Source organism: Megalops cyprinoides, chromosome 15 (genome assembly GCF_013368585.1).
Source record: "Megalops cyprinoides isolate fMegCyp1 chromosome 15, fMegCyp1.pri, whole genome shotgun sequence".
Taxonomy (NCBI): domain Eukaryota; kingdom Metazoa; phylum Chordata; class Actinopteri; order Elopiformes; family Megalopidae; genus Megalops; species Megalops cyprinoides.
Window position 1 is genome coordinate 7,427,501 of NC_050597.1, and position 21,465 is coordinate 7,448,965.

The 21,465-nt window shown below is 43.9% G+C and overlaps 1 protein-coding gene across 2 annotated transcripts in view; it reads left to right on the plus strand.

Annotated features, from left to right (window-relative positions):
* Nucleotides 1-4: 4 nt before the first annotated feature.
* The window catches only part of pcnx2 (pecanex 2), a 30,301-nt gene continuing 8,840 nt past the window's right edge, over nt 5-21,465 (plus strand). Inside the window, exons 1-25 of one of the 2 annotated variants that reach the window (XM_036546778.1) lie at nt 5-511; nt 4,370-4,572; nt 5,023-5,140; nt 5,613-5,649; nt 6,839-7,942; nt 8,182-8,326; nt 8,706-8,863; nt 9,215-9,293; nt 9,582-9,717; nt 10,365-10,507; nt 10,597-10,750; nt 11,373-11,405; nt 11,500-11,671; nt 11,841-11,951; nt 12,048-12,139; nt 12,735-12,844; nt 12,971-13,079; nt 14,109-14,201; nt 14,645-14,795; nt 15,498-15,639; nt 17,401-17,578; nt 18,176-18,284; nt 18,976-19,105; nt 19,767-19,825; nt 20,442-20,657. In XM_036546778.1, the coding sequence (XP_036402671.1) occupies nt 359-511; nt 4,370-4,572; nt 5,023-5,140; nt 5,613-5,649; nt 6,839-7,942; nt 8,182-8,326; nt 8,706-8,863; nt 9,215-9,293; nt 9,582-9,717; nt 10,365-10,507; nt 10,597-10,750; nt 11,373-11,405; nt 11,500-11,671; nt 11,841-11,951; nt 12,048-12,139; nt 12,735-12,844; nt 12,971-13,079; nt 14,109-14,201; nt 14,645-14,795; nt 15,498-15,639; nt 17,401-17,578; nt 18,176-18,284; nt 18,976-19,105; nt 19,767-19,825; nt 20,442-20,657 (4,135 nt within the window). In that variant the 5' untranslated portion in view covers nt 5-358. The remainder of the gene's footprint in view (nt 512-4,369; nt 4,573-5,022; nt 5,141-5,612; nt 5,650-6,838; nt 7,943-8,181; nt 8,327-8,705; nt 8,864-9,214; nt 9,294-9,581; nt 9,718-10,364; nt 10,508-10,596; nt 10,751-11,372; nt 11,406-11,499; nt 11,672-11,840; nt 11,952-12,047; nt 12,140-12,734; nt 12,845-12,970; nt 13,080-14,108; nt 14,202-14,644; nt 14,796-15,497; nt 15,640-17,400; nt 17,579-18,175; nt 18,285-18,975; nt 19,106-19,766; nt 19,826-20,441; nt 20,658-21,465) is intronic. The other variant, XM_036546779.1, reaches the window with a different exon arrangement.

Here is a 21,465-nt window from a genome sequence, read left to right on the forward strand (position 1 = left end):
AGGTTATAATTCACAGTGCGTGTCGCTGGTTCCAGCAGCGTATTGGTCCGTTCCATGGAAGCCACATCACGGATTGCAGATGCGAGGCTATTGTGTTTGGTGGTTTGCAGCCCAGTAGGTCTGGCAAGGAAGCGAAGCCGCAGGACGACGCAGCGTATATGACGATGAACTGAGAGGAAGGATAGCAAGAAAAGGGGGAAAAATGTGCCGAGACGCGAGACCTGGCGTTAGGATTAAGGGGGGCGCTGGGTAAAAAATATTAATAAATAATCTAACCTTGCAATTTCAACATGGCAGCGTCCTGAATGCCATATTCGGATTATACAGTGTTATTCGGGCTTCCAGTGCATTTGACGAGATGGGCTCTCAGGTGGTTCAGACTCTGAGACAGGGAGTCTGGGCATCGCTAACCGGAGGGTGGTACCATGACCCGGACCAGAACAAATTTAACAACTCCTGCCACCTCTACCTATGGATGTTTCTGCTTATGTTACCGTTGTCACTACATTTGGTGAGTATGAATAGGCCTGTACCATAAGACCAGACAGACTTCATTTCAACTGCAGGCATTTCTAACTAATTATCTGTATTTACAAGATGCCTTCGCGCATAACCCGGAGACGTCAGTACACAGAGTTCAAACCCACCAGCATAATATTATGAAGAAATTAGAGCTGATTTAAGGTTAATTTTCATAAGGTAGCGGCACGTGATTTTTTTCCCTGGAATTGTTTAGGTTGTCTGTTAAATGTATGGACAATCCCTGGTATTGTCGCATTTTTTCTCTGCATACTGTACCATGATGATGGAACGCGTGGCATCCACACGGCTCAGTAGTTAGCTCGCTACACCACTGAGAAAAGGAGCGCTACACACCATCAATTGTCAATTCCACCGTCGAAACGAAAACAGAGTTTCCACACTGAGATACGCACGAGTCAGGTGTCCGCCCCTGTTTTTCTTTGTAACAACACTGCATATGAAACAATGTTATTTTAATTAGTTAAATTTTTTGACAGTGTTTGCTTTTTCCGTCAATAAAGTGAAAAATAACTGCTATGTTAATGATGATTAACGTGCTATGACATCGTTTGCCAGGTTTTAACCTGGGGAAGGTCATTATTTATCCAATTCAGATTGTTTACTAGGGTTGATAGCCTATTGCTTAACCGCGTCTCCGCTGTTTAACAGCATTTGCCTTCAGTTGCATATTCCCAGATACATAACACTGCCGAAATGCACAGAGAATGTCCCTGATATATCATAGAATGGATGATAAAAATGACATTCCTCCATGTAGTTGTTTCATCGTCAGGTTTGCATGTATTATGGCTTGTTATTTTTACCACCCTTCCTAGCAACACGCAAATCTATACAGAACGATGGGCGGAAATTCTTTTAAGTAGAGACAACCAATAATAATATCTTAGTTTATCACTGAAAGGTTTTGTAAATCTGTTTGATGAAAATCTGCATCTAATATTTTTGAACTCTGGTAAAAACCGAGGTTTAGCTATTGCACGCATGGCTGCATCTTAGCAGTGGTCTATGAACTTGTGCAGATCTACATACTTAGTGAACGAATCCAAGTTCATGACTGCATTTTTTTTTTGTAGGTGCAGACTGGGATCATGTCACGCTTACATAATAGACTGATATTGCACCACTAACCCATTTTCAAACAGATTAGTAAAATTGGAGTTTTGTCTGGATTTAGTCAGAGTCAATTTCTTGTTGAGTGAATGTGAATTAGATTCTGCCTCTAAAGTGCATGAATTGCTTTAACTCTGAAGCATCATGCAGGTTAATATGCATACCGAAAAAATATCAATCAGGGTCGGTAAAACATTTATAATTAACAACACGGGATCAGAACTTATTCCCTGTTCAACAGCCAATGCCTCTTTTCTATTTGAAAGTCATAATTGCACTGTAAGTTACGCATAGATGGGCTAATAGATCATTTATAGCCAGTAGGTTTGTAGGCTAATGATTTCCACTCATCATGTGGTGATGGTCGCATGACTAACACAGAGCCGTCGCCAAGTGATGCTGAAGCTGAAAAACGTATTGAAATAGACAAGCTTTATACCATATATCTTTTTGTATCAAAACTTGTGACAGTTTTCTTGTAGCCCTCACGATCTACAAACTAATGGTGGTAAGGGCAGGGAAGAGTTAAATAGCTGATTTCACTAGCCTCTTAAAGTGAGCTGTAAACCATCAAATGAAAATGAGACATACACAAGTACCGGCATATCTCAATGTTTAATGTAATTATTATTATTATTATTATTATTATTATTATTATTATTATTAACTCCAGTGTGATATCCGCTTTACAGGTTCTGTCACGGATAGGTACGTACGTGGGTAAAAGCAGTCAGAAGACGTGACACAAAGAAGTACCGTTCCCAGAACTCTACTAGGTTTGCGTCATTCTCTGATTAGATATATAGATATTAATCACAACTCGTAAAGGGGCAGTACAAAATAAAATTACAGACCTTTACAAACCGAGGCACAGAACGTTCCCAAACACAAAACCACCAACAGTTTCTTTTTTTTTTTTTAAATAAAAATGTTTTCATGTAATTTAATTAACCTTGCATTACCTTTGAAGAAGAATTTGCCTTCCTCCTCCAATGTGGGTTCAAACTGGCCTGACAAGCAGCCAGACTTTTGCAATAGGGTGAACAGAGAAACTCAAACCCCCTGGGAACAAGAGCTACACGTTCCATGGTTTGCTCTCTTTTCACTTTAAGAATATTATGTAGAAAAACTTGTTGTGTGTATTGATGTACACTTTGTGCATAGTGATGACATCATAGAATCTGAGTCAAAGTTCTATCTTTCAGTGAGTCACGCTCCATTTAAAGGTTTCGTCAGCATCTTTCCTGCTTTCTTTTAGTTTGGTTTGTCTTTCCTGTAATGAAATGCTCTGAGGCAATAATGCTTCCCAATATAGATAGAGGTGAAGTTGCTAAAAACGTTAAAATTGAATAAATAAATAAACAGCGGTTGCTTGTGCTGAGATAGGGCCATAAGGCATAGTTGCTCTTTCCCAAACACCAGCTCTCACCCTATCAGCTGCCTTTGCCTGGCATACATGGTAATCGGACCACCAGAGTACGTACAGGTGCTCTACACTACAATACATCATCATCTTTTAGCAGACATGCTTATTCAGAATGTAAACGCTACATAAGCCACAAGACTTCGAGCATACCTACATCTGCCCTGCTGGGGTCACTGAGCACACCTGTACCCTCCCTAGTGTAGTCAGAGTGATATGGCACTGAGCATACCTATACCCTCTCTGACAGGGTGAGAGTGATATGGAACTGAATGCTTCTTGGTAAGTGTAATTATGTGGTAATTATGTAATTATGATGTCACTATGTCACTTAAGAATCCACAATGATACATCCACAAGGTGGACAACTTTAAGCAAAAGGCTTAAAACGGTGCTTTATGCTTTTAAGTAAACAAGCTTAATTTTTGTGCAGAGGTATAGAATTCTTCAAATTTTACATTTACATCTCCATCTCACAATAGGCTGATAATTTTAGCATTCTACCGTTCTGCTATTCAGTCTGACTGTATAAATGAAGATAAAGTCGCTTTCTGTTAATAGACCAAGCTGACTTCAGAAAGAGCTATGAACTGTCCAATCCCGAGAAAGACAGGAAAAAGGGAGACCCTGAAGGCTTTAAATAGCATGCCTAAATTTACCTCACAGCCCTGTTCCCAAGATAGCTTGCGTGCTAAGCAGAGAACCTGCCAAAAAGAAATGGATTATCAGACAGGGAGGTGGTCCCAGGTGTATCGAAAGTAAGGCCATTAATATCAGACCAGTCTGAGACTGTAAATACAAAAACGTTTTCTTTTCCTGTGTCTATTTGAGAAAATACAGCATCTCTTGAAGAAAAGCTTTTAAATAATTTAAATGGAAATGTCTGGTTGTAAAGTGGCACAGGGGAGGAAATGTCCAGTTCGGTAAAATGTTTCAGAAATGGAATTAAAAACAACCAGAAAACCAGAAAAAAAGTGTAAAGGTCTAATTTCAAACCTTGAAAACATGTTCACATGTGCAAGATTAAGGGTTATTTTCCCCCCTGGCTGGTTCAGCATATAGTAAGTGGATCTTCACCAGTGTTGATGATGTCACTGTGGATTCAGCAGGCACGTTCAGAAACTTACCATGTAAACTTTTGTGACAGAAATGCAGAGAATGGTTAAGATCAGAATAAGATGGTTGCTACATAAATGAATTCACAAATTATGTTTCTGTAAGTTTGTTGTAGTAGTAATGGCGTGATCGTGGAGCTGTTGTGTTGATGGAGTTGTGTCTGTGTTCTCTCCCCAGGCGCTGCCTCCCACCAGCGTGGCTCTTGGTATCTACTGCAGTGCCGTGACCATCTTCTTCATCTTGATCAAGATGGTGAATTACCGTCTTCACCTCATGTTTGACCAGGGGGAGATTGTGGCGCAGGGCAGCCTGTCGGACGTTAGCAAAGGCGCGGAGAGAAAGAGCGAGGGCTCAGATTCCTGTCGTCCGACAAGCTTAAGGTAAGGCAGCTGGAAAACAACCTGCCCTGAATCATGTTGATACCACTGCAGCGTCCACTTTCAGGTCTTTACTATTGACAGAATGTATTGAAGTTGTATAAACCCCACCTTGAACAAATGCATGTCTCACTCCTGGCTCCATGTCGGAGACCTGACTCACACATATTTTCTAGCTGTTGTCATGAAGGCTTGTCTTGCAGAATACAGCAGTGTGAATGCACTGATGAATTGAACTTTGTTCAGTACAGTGCAATACATCCAAGTATCCACTGCATCCCACTGAGTTATTTTCTCCATTATGAACCATTCTCTGTCATTCCTTGTACCATATAACTTCTGTAATGTCCTTATCACAGATCACCAGTAACTGCACTGTAAGCAGACGGTGCTGTGTTAGTGGGCTTTGTGCAGGAGGTGAGCCTGCCTGTGTGATTTTGATCTCTGAAACAGGAAAAGCAGCACCGCCCCTGACAGCGTTGCCATGACAGTTCTGACCCGAAACCGGCCCAGTCCCATAATCCAGGTCACGGTGAAGCAGACGGAGACCGATCCAGGCTTAATAGGGGTGGTAAGTGGATCTGTGCTTTTTATGTGCGTCAGTAACTGCAGTGAAGATACTTTTTTCTTTCACATGCTGGCCTTTGGAGGTTTACGCATCTCTGCTACCATATCCACTGAGGCACTGAGGCATCTTTTAACTGTCTCAGAAGTTTTCTTTTTAAAAAAAAACAGTATGCTGATACGAACAGTAATTAGAATCCGTAAGTGCCCGAGGCTAAGAGCTGAGCAAACTTCCATTCAAAAGCACTTGCATGTTATCATTTGTGTAAACGGCAGCTATGCTTACTGTCTGGTTTCATTACGATTAGTCTGCAGGAAACAGGGAAATAACCGTGAGAATAGCCTGGCTGTTTTGATTAGCAGGCCCTTTCCAAAGATCCTACTGACCTTTTTGATGTGGGATCAGAGGTGAATCTTTAATACCTGCTGTTATATTTCCTCCAATAAAACTTTATTTACTGAGTTTCTTTCCCACACAGGAGTGCCAGAAGTCGGAAGACACTAAAAACAATGAAGGTATTTATATAATGAATCAGGTGGATAATCATAATGTAATGTTCATATTTTGAATCAAAAGTGGTGTTTTTGTCCAGTATTGCATGAATGAATAGGGTGCATATGTATTTTCTGTAATTCTTTTTTTTTCCAGAATGAGGTACATTTTTGCTTCATTGAAAATTTCATATTGTCTGTGTTAGAATCACGTCTCCCCCGTAGGCGAGACCGAGTGAAACGATATGCTGTTGTCAGAGGTAAATTGATGAGATGCTGTTGAGGTGGTGCATCAGCTTTGCAGAAATGCTTAGCTAAGCCTGTGTGAGCCTCTCAGGTTGGCTTCTCGTAATGGTTTTCAGGCAGGGTCTCTAGACAGGAGCAGGCAGGGTGAGAATGCCAGCATGTGCATATGCAGACACAATATGTATATCGCTGCTTTAGGAAGTGGGCACACCGCCCAGCAGCAAGCTTTGAAACTTGGACAGTCCTACACGAACCTGGAATATTTCTGAAAGCTAGAAAAACAAAAATTTCTACCATCACCTACAGACAGCTCATTTCCGAGAATCCCAGAATCCCTTGTTTTGGTGATGTCACATCAAGGACACCCAAGTAGTGCTGTATAATGGTCTGTGGATTATTTCCTAACATGTACCTGCTAGGCAGTTCTCAGATGGTTTTGAAAGTTTTTACATTCATAATTTTAAGGAATCCTTACATATGTTTTCTTAATATGTATTTTCATAAAAAATATGTCTTGAGAGGCATTGACAGGTCACACATGTAGTTTGCTATCCATCTCTAGCGTTATATATTTTAAGAGAATGCTCTCAGTGTCAGTGCTGGCACGGTTTATTATTTCTCACAGTCTATGTCAAGGCCAAACCAAAGATTATAAATGTTCTTTGATGTGCCCTCCCATTTAGTACTGCTGTTGGACTGGCATATTTGAAATATTGGTGTGCTCTGTGACTACCTGTTCAAGATACCGTAACTAAACTGTTATTATAATGTATAATTTATAATTAAACATATAATTTATATAATTTAAATAATATAATTATTTTTTTAACTATATGACCTGTTTTGGGTGAGGCTTGGATGTAGTCAAACAGAAGAGTTATCTTGTGCCACATACTGACACTTATGATTCAGGTAACCCGTGATGGGTGTTGTGTGGTTCATTGTGTGTTTCATGTGCGTTTGGCAGCCGTGAGTGAGACCCCTCACCAGGAGAAGCTAAGAGGTGGTACTCCAGCTGAGGACAAAGCAGTGGGTCAGGATCCATCGACGGGCCGCCCCGATTCGCCGTCTCGCCCTCTGAGCGGGGATCAGGAGGAGAAACTGCTGCCAGACGCCGACACAGCCGACGAGGGACTTCCTCCCTCCAAAGGAAGCGACGAGGAGACCGGCCAGGACTCGGAGGTGGAGAAGCAGAGTCAGGACCCCAACAACAACTCCCTGGGAGGGAAGCAGGAGACAGAGGCGGACCCTGCGGCCGTGCCCGAAAGCCAGCCGGAGGAGAACTACTGCTCCGACGAGATCGCCGTCGTCCTGGTGGACAACTCCAGCCCCTCGGTGCACCTGGACGAGAGCGACACGGTGAAGATCATCATCACCATGAGCTGCGACGCGCAGACGGCCGCCGAGCTGGAGGAGTCAGTAAAGCTGCACCTCCTGGAGTCAGCGCAGGGCGGGGCGGCGGGAGACTGCCTCATCAAGATACCTGTCATCACCTTCGACTCACCTGAGGATGATGGGGCAGCGGCCGAGGAGGACGACGAACCCGCGCCCGAGGCGGAAGCCAGCCTCCAGCCGCTCCCCCTGCCGGACACTCACCTGTCGAAAGAACAGGTAAGCTCCGATTCGGCCGCCCAGGACTGCCGGGATTGTGAGTCCAACGACCCGGAGTTCGAGCACCTGAGCCCCCAGCTGACCAACGACAACAGCTCCTCGGGCATCGACGTGCGCTCGCACCCGGACGAGAACGACCCGCCCGAGCTGAGGCTGGACTCGGACGGGTTCCTGCAGATCCCGGCGGGGTTCGGGAAGCCCAGCCTGGGAGGCAGGACTCACGCCAGGGGGCTGAGCATGGACAGCGGCACAGATGCCGTGCTCATCGCCGACAAAGCCAAGGAGCTCCGCCCGCTCACCTCCTCCAAGTCCGACCTGGAGGCCAAGGAGGGCCAGATCCCCAACGAGTCCAACTTTGTGGAGTTTGTGACCCTGCTGGAGTCCATCAACAGCAGCAGGGCTGCATCGGGGAACCCCCCTGGGGAGGTGGCGGGAGAGGGAGAGAGGGCCGTGGATGAAGGTGAGCGTCTGAATATCATAGTTTCCTTTCTGGCTTCCCCGTGTGAACCTGAGGGCTGTACCTATACCTGTGACTGTGGCCAGGTTCTTCCATTCACATTCAGCTTGAGTCCATCCTCATACAGTGTTAGTGCCCCTTGTTCTCATACAAGCTCAACGGGTGCATTCATCAGGGTCTGGCCACTGAGAGCATCTGATTTGTTGTGTCTCCAACATTTCTAACATCTCCTCCTCTTCCAGAAGAGAGCGCTGCAGCCAGTCGAAATGAAGAGGACACAGCGACAGAGGGCCAACAAGAGCGTCCCAACCCCCCCAACAGTCTGGCCACAACAGACACGCCCCAAACAGCGCCCGAAAAACTGATCCCCATTGTGTCTCCAGATAGGTAATCTTACATAGTGCATAGCATAGCATAGTGCAGGTTGAGCACACAGAACAGGCTTAAAATGAGACACTTTTGCAGCATAGAGAGGAGATATTGGCAGCTAAGTCACAACTGGAGAGATTCGTACAACAGACTCCCTGGGTGCCTTCAAGAGAAAGCTGTAGCTCTAGTCTACCTTCGCCGCTATCTCTCCTATCTATCCCTATTTTCTATTTTAAAAAGCACTCTACACTAATTTAGCACTTAATTCAGCATCTCACTAACCTATTGTAGAACTTCTCGATAGCTACTCTTAGCATAGTGATGCGTGTATTTGGAAGTCGCTCTGGGTAAGAGTGTCTGCTAAATGACGTAATGTAATGCAATGTAATGTCACCAGTCCCTTCCTGCTCAGTCCTCAGACAGACAAGGACAAAGACCCGGATTACGACTCCCTGCCATCACAGACGTCTCAGTCGGAGAGCTCCATGCTGCAGGTGATCTGCAGGCCGGAGGCCACGTCCAAGGAAGAGGCCTACACCTTCCACACAGTGCACCGTAAGTGAGGAGACCCTGCTGAGCCACACACCTGCACAGCACAACGTTCACCTGGGATGCAGGTCATCTGGCTTTCAAGCCAAATGCATTATGCAATCAGATAGATGTGCGTAATGGGGATGATCAGGGATATGAAGGCCATAGTGATGATGATGATGATGATTATTTTATGATATAAAAGACACTACAATCCAGGGCAATTGAGAGCATGATATTGCATTCATAAAACGTACATTCTTGTAGCTCAAATGTTTCCTGCAGAATTGCACAGCAGAATTAAAATGACAAAATGGCACAATCATGAAAAGATATTGTATAAGTTTCATACCTTTTTTCTTTTTCTAATTGTAGGAGACAGACCCCGAAAGCTGTATGCTGAACGAGCTCTTAATTTGCCCCTGGGAGCCGAGCTTATCACAGGCAACATGTGGTCAGACATTAATTTTCTTATCATAAGTTATTATTACACATTACACTTTTGAATTGCAAATCCAAATGTCATTTTCAGTGTTGACCTCTCACAAAGGCTTTATGATGAAAGGACACATTTTCACAGGTGGATACTGAACACTGAAAATTGATCCCGTTGGTCAGACAGTTATGAACTTAATGACTGAAGTGCAGTGGGTGCAAAAAACAGTGTTCCTCCTCCACCTCATACAGCATAGCCCAGGTTGGTCCTTTTAATTAAATCACCATGGTAACCTCTGTCTCCCAGCGACCTCCTGTCCACGTCGTCCAACTCGGAGTGCCAGGACGGATTGGTGGGGGGGCACACGGACTGCCCCTTCCAGCGCCGCATCATCCCAACGCACCGGCTGCGGCCACGGAGAACGCACCCCGAAATTTTCCAGGTGAGACCCGTCCCCTTGGCCCAGAACTCGCTCAGCCCGCAAGCAATGTCTCAGCTCAGACACACTGTGTCTGCAAGCAGTAACAACGGCCATATATCAGCAAGCCTGGATCTGAGCAGAGGAGATCGCCCGGATCCAACGCTATTCCACCTTCCAGCTCAGGTGAAATATATCAGGGAGTTGTGAACGGGAGCCAGGCTGCTGGTTATACATACAAGTTGTCAGTGTTAGGGTGCTGGCAATGCACATCAGGAAGATGTCAGTATTAGTTAGGCTACTGGCGATACATAACAGGAAGCTGTTAGCTTTAGCCAGGTTATTGGTGATATGTAACATAAAGCTGTTAGCCTTAGCCAGGTTACTGGTGATACATAGCAGGAAGCTGTTAGCTGCAGCCAGGCTACTGTTGATATGTAACAGAAAGCTGTTAGCGTTAGCCAGGTTACTGGTGATCCATAACCAGACATTGTTAGCCTTAACCAGGTTACTGGTGATACCTAATGGGAAACTGCTAGCTGTAGCCAGGCTGCTGTTGATACATAACAGCCAGGTTGCACCTATGGCAGGCCTTCAGTGTGAGTGGAATCCTCGGTGTGTGATTCTCTTCAATTTCAGTTACGAAATCTTATGCTCGCATTCTTTTTTAGGAAGAGGTCTCTATAGAGGAGTCCTCTGACACTTCAACGCAGGAAAAGCCCTCTCGCAAGCTCTACTACAAGCTGAAGGTTTTTCCCGGGAAATGGGTCAACATCCTGTATGACCGGCTCACCCTGTTGGCCTTACTAGACAGGTAAGAGCTCCTATGTTCTCACGCTGCAGTGAACGCGAGAAGGACGATCCTGTCAGTGGGCTGGTCAAATGACAATCATCTTAATCCAGGAACCAGGATGTGATGGAGAACATGGTGGCAGTGGCCCTGGCCTTCCTGGTTGCCTTCCTGGGGTTCATACTGTTGAACCACGGCTGTTTCAAAGACATCTGGGTCTTCCAGTTCTGCCTGGTCATTGCAAGCTGCCAGTACTCCCTGTTAAAGGTAGAGAATGCTCTAAAAATATATTATACAAGATTTTCAAATTAAGCTGTAAATTTTTAACTAAGTGAGCCAGGACATCTTTTCAGATTGCTTACCTTATTTGCTGGCCTGTACAATATTCTGATTTGTAAATGATTTTAACTTGATATGTACACAAATACAAATGCTTTTATAAATACATTAAATGTATTTATAAAAGCATATATTTGTGTACATATAATTTTTTTTATCAAAGATGTGGTAGTGAATGAATGATGAATAAATGTAATGTGCTTTAGCAATCAAAATCTAATTTAAATATCATTAAATAACAGGGAAACGTTAATGGTGTATAAAGAAGAGTGAATTTGAATGTTAGATTATATTAGATGTTATTGCTGCACAAATGTGATTTTTAAATCTAAAAAAAATTCTGATTCTGCAATATATGATAGAGTTGTGTTTCATGATGAACTTATTGAACATTGGAAATCTTGTGCTGTCAAACCCCTTATTAAAACATGCTGTTCAGCCAGTAAAAATAATGTTGGTTAACATTACCCTAACAGTTTTGTCACAGAGGTAACTGCTATTCATTATGTGAATTTCTGTGCCTGATTTTAGTGTCACTGGTTTCTTACAGAGTGTCCAACCTGATGCTGCTTCACCAACCCATGTGAGTAACACAGCCAGCCTACACTGCATGCATAATTTTGCTCACATCCAAGAATCTGCTTTTTCAAATTCATTCACTCTGGCTGATTTTTCAGGGACACAATCAGATCGTCGCCTACAGTCGAGCAGCGTATTTCTGTATATTCTGTGGCCTTATCTGGGTGCTGGAGAGGATGCTGAAAAGACCAGACCTGCCTGTGTCCACAGTGTATGGCATTACAATTGTGTCTTCAGATGCCATTAAATTCTTAAGAGATATTTTAATTGGTAAGTACATTTAGAACATTGCAGCTCCCCCATGTATTTTTTGTTGAGTGTATGTGTGTGTGTGTGTGTGTGTGTGTGTGTGTAATTTTGCAGATGTTACAGATTGAATAGACTACTATATAAATACAAATCCAGTTTTAGTCCACATGTTCCTCTTCCTTTCCTTCAGGATTTACATACTGTTTCCCAATTACATTTCTCCTGGGCCTCCTCCCCCAAATTAACACCTTCGTCATCTACCTGCTGGAGCAAATCGATATGCATTTCTTCGGTGGAACAGGTAGGCGGATCTTATTTTTCACTCGATCGATAAAGACTGATGTATGAACGCATTAAATTCCTGCTCAGACCGTGGCGTTTGTCTTGCTCTGGGCAGCCGCCACCGGGCTGAGCTCGGCTTTGTACAGCATCCTGCGCAGTCTGACCGCGGTGTCTCTGCTGTACGGCTTCTGCTTCGGAGCGCTGAAGGTAGGTTCGTCTTACTTTCACGCTCCTCGCGTGTGCAAACAGGAGAAAAAAAATCTGTGCTGCAGTGGAGCTGGAGGTAGCCGAAGGTAGCTGGTGGGAGATGAGGGTAGCCTGCAGTAGCTAAAGATAGCTGGCGGTATTTTGAAAGCGTCTTGAAGGCAGCTGCCATCTGCACACGTCTCAGCAGGGATTCTGCTTAGAAGACTACTGATTATTCCAAACTGCTGGTAGGAGAAAGGGATGAGCGCTCCAGGTGTAAACAAGAGGCTTAAGAAGCAGTCCAGAGGGACAGGACATGGAGTAAGCAAATTTAACAAGTACAACAGCAAAATGTAGTCCGCAGAGGAATGAGTGTTCATTAACAAATGACTCAAGAAATATAATATATAAAGCAATATATAAAGTGTATAATTCTATTATAGTATTATATTATACATATTATAATAATAATGTTAATAAAATTACAATTTCCCACCAAAAGTAAGTCTCTTGTGGGATTTGAGGTTGAACAGAGGTGCTGTGTACTGAGTAATATGAATCATAAGTACACTAATCGATAATTCTTCTGAGATGAATGCATTTCTGTGTGCTGCAGGAGCCCTGGGATGAGCAGCACATTCCTGCCCTGTTCTCTGGGTTCTGTGGCCTGCTGGTGATGCTGTCCTACCACCTCAGCCGGCAGAGTAGTGACCCCTCTGTGCTGATGTAAGCGTCTCGCCACTAGCTGCTATCCACTAGCCGCTAGGCACTAGCCGTGTTGGGTCAGCGGTGTGTTTTTTTGGGTGACCCCTGGGAGGCTTGATTTGATTGGTTGTCTCTTTTGAGCCGCAGGTCTCTGATCAAGTCCAAGCTGATGCCCGTTCTGGGGGACGGTGCTGAGGGGGACGACTCGGAGGAGGAGATTGGGGATCCTCTTCCAGAAAAGCTCAGGAATTCAGTGGTAATCCTGCTACTGGAGTGTTCCGTCTGAGCGTTCTGTGTGTGTGAAAGTGAGCCCTCTCCTGAATTTGTGTATAAATTCATACTGATATATAGTTCGGATTTTTCACTAACCAAGTTGGTTTCCTGCCATGAGACTTGCCTTGAATTACATGGACTTGCCCAATACCGTACATTACAATATATTCTATGATGTTGTTCATCAAAGGTAATTTTTTTTTCCTTAAGAATTTTCTTAAGAATTAAAATCGTTGGTTACACTAGCCATTGAAAAAATTATCATGTCACAAATTTATCCAGTAGTTTTGGTATGAGACAGTGTATTTTGGCTTTCTGCCAAAATGTAATATTAAAATCTTAGGTACTATGGATGAGGCAAAGGAGAACATAAGATGAGATGTATTATTTTAAGTGGGCTCTGCTGTGGATGGTATTTTACCGTGGCTGTTATCACCAGCAAAGCATTTTTCTGCTTCTCACTTATGTTTTTATGTAATTATGTAAATTAATCTGCTAACTTTGTGACAGTTTACTATTACACTGTATCCTGGCATCACTAGAGCAGCTTGTTAATATTTTCAGGGAAGCTGTGCCATCATTCATATTTCTTGCCTCCAACTCACAGCACTACTGAAAAACATTGATTTCATTCCCATGGTACAACACTAATAAAAACAAATCCCAGCCGTGTATTTGAACACAGTGGTACTAAGCAGTAACTGAAATATTTATTATTGTATTGGCTGTCGCTGATTTAGAAATATTCATGGTGATTTGTTAAATAAATGCTACACAATAACATAATGTAATTCCTAATATAGTTGCTACTTTTCATATTTGATTCCATATCTTAAAATCTCTACATTTCATTGTCTTTTTTGTATGTATGCAATTCTTTCTGGATGTGACAAATACATTGTCCAAACCAATATTATAAGATGATGTCATTTAAGGAATGAATTTGGCAGATGTTAACTTTGTAAATACTTGTGTGTGTTGAGTACAGGAACTGTCTCTTGTCCTGTTGCAGAAGGAGATTCTGCAGTCAGACCTGTTGGTGTGCACCGTGGCCTCTGTGTTGACTTTTGCTGTGACTGCCAGTACAGTATTCTTGTCTCTAAAGGTAACCAGTCTCTGCCTTTTTAATGAATTGTGCCCTTAACAAATATTTTCATTATAGCCTTATTTTATAGCAAACATTCAGTGTATCCTGGCAGACTACCGCTGTGCTGTGTAAACTGCTGACTTTCATTTCATTTACTGTGGTCATTTTAGGATAATCATTCAGATCCTCTCTGTATCTGTGCAGGGTGACTGATAATGCAGGCATTACATTACACTAAAACACAAAACATGAAATAAAACCAGGAATCTAATTTTACATTCATTTTAAATGAATTGCAAGAGCAAAACCCTGAATGAGTTGAAACGGAGTCCCAAATGGAAGTGCAGTTACAGGAGTCATTACTACACACACACCCTGGGTGTCTGCACAGTGTGAAGAATGGTGTGAGTTCAGTGGTGTTGTACGCAAATATGCAGCTTTTCCCCCTTTGTTTCACGCAGCCCTTTGTCACCATTGTCCTCTACGCGCTTGCTGGGACGGTGGGGTTTGTCACCCACTACCTGATCCCGCAGTTACGGAAACACCACCCCTGGCTTTGGATCTCACACCCGGTGCTGAAGAGCAGAGAGTACTCCCAGTTTGAGCCCAGAGGTTAGTCCAGCCTCTCTCAGGACATGAATCAGACTGTGTCCTCATATCTGAGGGTCATATTATTGTGCCATCACTGTCTTCTGCATTTGTTGGTGGTAGTATCCCATTTGCTGTCTGTTGTATTCCTTGTCTATTCCATGATTTTTCTAGAAATATCTCAGTCCATCGCAGTTTTTTTCTGCTGTCTTCTGTCCCCTGTTTGTGTAGTTTACCTCTCTCACAAGATCTTTATTTGACTATGAATTTAAGGTCATTGTTGGGTGGAAAAAAAGAAAAATAGTTTTAAAATGTTTTTATGTTATTATTTGGTCTAATCCATTCTGTGTAAGGTCCTTTCACTATAAAGCCAGAGTGACTATCTCTGCATCACTCAAGTGTGGGCCGCACTTAAGTAGTGGTTTAGATAATTCCCCCCTTCACTGTGACGTCATAGAATAAAGGTGTTTTACAAACATAACCATGCATGAATAAAATTAATATTGTTATCATCTGGAATCTGTTTGGGGGTGCAAATTTACTGCATTTTATTGCTTATACTAGAAGTCTGTAACCATGTCACTTACTTTTCCTCCTCTGACAAAACACTCTTTCAGGACTCAGGTCTCACATTCAGCAAGGCACATAAGGTCATGCAATTAATTGCTGTGTCACTGTGCTGTATATCGTGGTAATCTGTAACTCTCGTTGGTGCTGCTGTTGCAGACGACGCCCACTTGATGTGGTATGAGCGTCTGTACGTGTGCCTGTTGTCCTTCGAGAAGTACGTGGTGTACCCAGCCATCGTCCTCAGCGCCCTCACCAATGACGGCTTCTCCCTCAGTCACCGCAAGAAGCTAGGCATCCAGTGAGTATTGCATCTGCTCTGTCTACATTATATTACATTATTGGCATTTAGCCAATGCCAGAGCGACTTACATAGGCTACAGTTTTTTTTTACAATGTTATCCATTTATACAGCTGGATATTTACTGAGGCAATTGTGGGTTAAAGTACCTTGCCCTAGGGTACAGCATTCCCCAGTGGGGAATCGAACCGGCAACCTTTCAGTTACGAGTCCTGCTCCTTAACCACTATGCAACCCTGCCGCCCCATCTAACGGCGATGGAGAAATGAACAGGGAAAGCACTAGTCCCTGTGCCTTGGAGGCAGTGTTAGTTCTAGTGCTTCAGGGTGAGCATTAGACCTACAGTATCCCAGGATGTTAGTCCTAGTGCCTTAGGGTCCTGGTATCTCAGGGAAATTAGTCCTACGGTGCCCTGGAAGCTTCCTGTTTTCTTTTTCTCTGTCTGTTTTAACCCCCCCTCCCCTCCCCCAAGTGAAAGAGAGGATATAAATTTCAAGTACTGCAGCCCTTTTTTCCATAGTTTCCTTTCCCAGTTACAGTTGTGTCAGTGTTGAATGAATCAGTGAATCAAATGGCCTGTGACCTCCCTGTTGTCTGGGGATTCAGCCCAATCCAAATTTACCCTCTCCAGGCAGCGGGTCAAAGAGATCCATCTTGTACCCTCCTTTCACACAGGCCATTAATGCCAAAATTAATCACCCTGCCGCACTGGCAGAAATGCTTCCCAAGCCTGCGGAGGCATGGTGTGCGCTGCCTTTCTCATAATGCATGCACTGTGAGGAGGGAAACCCGGGTCTTTAAGAGTGCAAGCTATTCGGAGAGGTCCCGGGGCAAACAGCGTGTCATGGCTGGGTGGTCCTGTAAAACAGTGCTGTTAGAGTGTAGCAGTAACCCCCCACATGCTGCCCCCTGGGTTTGCAGTGTGCTGTGAAATCACACTTCATTTCCCACAGAACCGCTGGGCTCTCACTGTCTTTACTGTCAGTTTGAACTCTTCAATCAGAGGCCTGCTTCAGCAGAGATGGTAGCATTGTGCTAAAGATGCTGAATGTAACTGTTGAAATGTGTTGCTGACCAAAATCAGGGTGCACCGATCAGGACTGATCAGTGCCTGATAATATCTATGTCATAGTGGTGGACAATACGCACTGGCAAAAAATATTTGGCCGTGATAGATTATAAAGGCATGCAACAAATACACACTTTGCGTGACATTTTTTTCCAGAATACAGTACCAGTCAAAAGTATGGACACACCAGATTAAGATAATGGGAAACATGCTTTCAAAGACATTTTGATCTAAAGACTTATGGGCATATGCTTGAAGCTTGTTTCTTAGACAATTGTAAATAGTGAAGTTGATGTCTATGTATGGATTTCTTTCCAAAAGAAATTTTATGTTTAAAGAATATATATTTTGGCTACTTTTAAGAATCTAAAAATATAAAAATTTTCAACACCTTTTTGGTCACTGCATAATTCCATTTGTGATATTTCATAACATTGATGTCTTTACTATTATTCTAAAATGTGGAAAATGGCAAAAATAAAGAATAGAAGTTGTGTCCAAACTTTTGACTGGTACTGTACATACATAGCCACAGTACGTGTGATCATACGGATACCTGTAACAATACTGTCAGACAGACGTGTCTGCTGGCCTGATGCCGTCCTGATATCGGTGCACTCTTGCCCCCTCCCCCAGCCTCTTCTCTGTGCCAGGCCTGGTTGAATCTCTCAGGTGTCTGTGTCTCGCTCCAGCTGTGATGTCTTGTTGATGACAGTTGCTGGGATGAAGCTTCTCCGCTCCTCCTTCTGCAATCCCAGCTACCAGTTTGTCACCCTCATCTTCACCATCGTCTTCTTCGAGTTCGACTACAGCAGGGCCTCTGAAACCTTCCTGCTGGACTTCTTCCTCATGACCATCCTCTTCCACAAGGTCAGCCCCAACGCTCGCGTTCAGCATATGACAGCTGTAAGATGTGGGGTACACCTAGAGCTATCCTCAGCCATCGTCTGTGTAATCCCAGTAACCAAGCCTATCTTCCTCCCATGTCCGTTCCGTCCCTATGTTCATCAACAGACCCTACCCCCAACTCACAGTAACCATGACAGTGTTATCATTATTACTGGTGTTGTTGTTATTATTCTTTAATTAACCTATTTATTTGGAGACACTCTTACCCAGAGCAACTTGCGTGGCTAATGTGGGTTAATATAATAAGGACGTATTACAGGGGCAACAAATGCAGCGGTAACTGGCACAGAACAGCCAGAATTATAGTAAAAATAAGTATCAAGCTACAAACTAAAAAGTGCTTGAACAGTGCTAAAAGATAACAAATTGATAAGATGAGTGCGGGACAGCAAGAATCATACAAAAGACTTTACTGTTTCTCAGAAATTTCTAAAACTTTATCACCTAATGCCCAGAGGATGGCCCACATCGTGCTCCACGGTGTGTGCGGTCCTTCTTCACGTATGATTGTGGAGCGCGCTAGCCGCAGCTGGTCCCCGTGTCGTTTCTGGCCTGCAGCTCTGGGATCTCCTGCACAAGCTGCATTTCATCATGGTGTACATCGCTCCCTGGCAGATCTCCTGGGGCAGTGCCTTCCACGCCTTCGCCCAGCCTTTCGCCCTGCCGCGTATCCTTTCACCTCTACGCACACCTGTGCTCAGGTAGACCCGCACGAGAGGCCTCCCCAGGGCGGGTTTGATTAAATGAGTGCTTTCATTCTCTTTGTGTGCAGGTCATGAGTGTGACCTGCATTTCTTACGACAAAAGGTCATTATCAGCTAATTGATTAGTTGAAATCCGTTGAGATTAATTGAGATCCATCTTCCTTTTGGACCTTGTTTATCCCTTAAATGTAAACATTTCTGCAGTCACGTCAGACAGAAGTTCATGTGGAAGTAATTTTTTCAGATTTTACAAATACTGTTTTTCATTGCCAGTTTTGTTGGGTACTGTACGTATGAACTGACTTTCTGTTATTTTTTTAATTTAGTGGGGTGTTCAGCATCTTGGAACACAGCAAGCATAGTATTTCAATGTTAAATTGATGCAACCTTAAATAGGTGTGAACACGCAGGAAGAGGCCTGGTTGAGCGAGGCCTGGTTGGACGAGGCCTTGTTGGGCGGGGCCTTGTTGGGCAGGGCCAGGTTGGGCGGGGCCGGGTTGGACGAGGCCTTGTTGGGCGGGGCCTTGTTGGGCAGGGCCAGGTTGGGCGGGGCCGGGTTGGGCGGGGCCTTGTTGGGCGGGGCCGGGTTGGGCGGGGCCGGGTTGGGTGGGGCCGGGTTGGGTGGGTGTGGTTTTTCCTTCACTCGTGCCTCAGATTCGGCCATGCTGCTGCTGCAGACCTTCATCACCACTCTGTTCTACACCCCCCTCAGCCCGTTCCTGGGCAGTGCCATCTTTATCACCTCCTACCCTCGCCCCGTCAAGTTCTGGGAGAGGAATTACAAGTGAGCGGCTTCCTCTCTCGCTGTCTGAGAGCTCCATGAAATATGCATGCTTTCATCCCTCCCCAGAGACTGTAGAATGTCTTCGGCCCCCCTACATCCTGCAGGTTATGTGCTGTCTACAGGGGGAGTCCATTGCTGGATGATTTTAGGGGTGGATCTGTTGTTACCAGGTACAGCTTTGCGCAACTGTAATCCTACAGTCGAATTTTGATCATTGGTTCATTTTATCATCATTTTTAATTGTGCTGTGTAGAAGCTGTAAATTCAATGGCAGCAATCTTAGGCTGCCCAGTGAACGTCTTAATGGTTTGTTCGAGGTGATGTCAGACTCTTCCCTGCAGAGGACATGGCATGAGGTGAATGGTTGTGTTATGACAGGCTGAAAAAAGACACTACTGATATGTATAATACATAAAGGAGATCCACATTACTATGTGAGAAAGCAAAAAACCCTACAAAAAAAAGCAAAAAAGAAGATTTTACCTAAAAATAAACCTGCATATCGAGACACATTGTACAGGATTGAGCAGATTCGATCTAGAAAATGGATTTTGATCTAGACTGAGTGTGTAAAGTCTGAATGGGGAGACATTCTTTTGCACATTTACATATAGATATATCTAACCTGTTAATATGGAAAACTTTGTTTGCATCTGTCCAGCACCAAACGCATCGACAACTCTAACAGCAGGCTGGTGTCCCAGATCGACAAGGATACGGGTGATAATTCCTTTACAGCATTCACATTTGTTTTCATTTGCGTAAGAGCCATTTCATACGCATGCCAGATGTTTTCATTAACGTACAAATTATTTCATTTAACTACAATGTGTTTTCATTTCCATACAAGTTGTTATCATTTGCATGAACTTTTGTCATGTGCATATGCAATGTTTTGATTCATGTGTGAGCTGTTTTATTTCCCACATGAGTTGTTTTTTTCTTTAGTGTATGAGCTGTTTTTGTCCACATATAAGCTGTGTTCATTAGTGTATGACCTGTTTTCATTTGTGTATGATCTGTTGTCATTGCCTTGCATTGCATGAGAGCAACCTATTCATGTGTTCTACTGCCATCAGTCCAACCTTTTTGTCCACAGACTTTTTGTAAAATAGTGTTAATATTTTAAAATGTTCATTGGAAATGAAATAGGTCAGTAGATTGCTGTGAAAAGTATGGCATGAGAAGTGACCCTATTCATTGTTCCTGTGGGACACTTCAATAAGAATCCTCTCCTGAAGATGACTGATTTGCATTGGGTACGTGTGGTGCATATTGCTTTGAGAGGAGAACATGTGACGATGTGTACGTCACGAATCTTCTTCTTTTCCCTCAGGATGCGATGACAACAACCTGAACTCCATCTTCTACGAGTACCTGACCCGCTCCCTACAGCACTCCCTCTGCGGGGACCTGCTGCTGGGCCGATGGGGGAACTACAGCTCCGGGGACTGCTTCATCCTGGCCTCCGACTACCTCAACGCCTTCGTGCACCTCATCGAGATCGGCAACGGCCTGGTCACCTTCCAGCTGCGCGGCCTGGAGTTCCGAGGTACGGGGAGCTCGGAGGCACCGACGGGGCGAAAGCACTACATTAAATCCCAGCACCTTCCAGCAGAAACTGCCAGCATATAATCCCCTGTACAGCATCGAACTCCTTTCCCAGTGCGAATTCCCCTTCCAGCATGAGTTCTCTGCGTGATTTCCCCTTGCCCTCAGCCCATTTCAGTCAGTATTTTTAAATCTGAGTGCACTTTGTACATCCGACCTGGCCTGGGTTTAATACTGACAAATTATAATGATTAATGTTAGATATAGATTATAGTTATGTCATACAGTTGCTCAGCCCCTCTGGTCCTCTGGGCTGGGGTTTGAGAGATCACCAGCTTTCATGTGTGTTAAATGAATGAATTCAGTCCAAGGGTGCAGATTGTAATGATGACTAATTCCATCCACATGTGTTCTCACCAGAATGTCTGGCATGATTACAGTAGGATTGCAAGGAAATTGGGCCAATTTACTAGTCATAATGAATCATTGCGAGAAAAATGCATTCAAACTCTGACTCAAGTATAGCTGTGTAGCAGGTTAAAACCATTATGTAGACTTTTCCCATGTGATTGTACTCTTGTGGAGATGGATGTCTTGCCCTGAGTATCTTGCTGTGACAGGCTGTGTGGGATAGTGGTAAGAAGCAGGACTTGCAACTGAAAAGTTGCTGGTTGCTGTATCCCTAGGCAAGGTACCTAACCACCAACTGCCTCAGTGAATGTCCAGTCAAAGGTTTGGACACACCTGATTAAGGTAATGGGAAACATGCATTCAAAGACATTAAGATTTAAAGACCTATGCTTAAATAC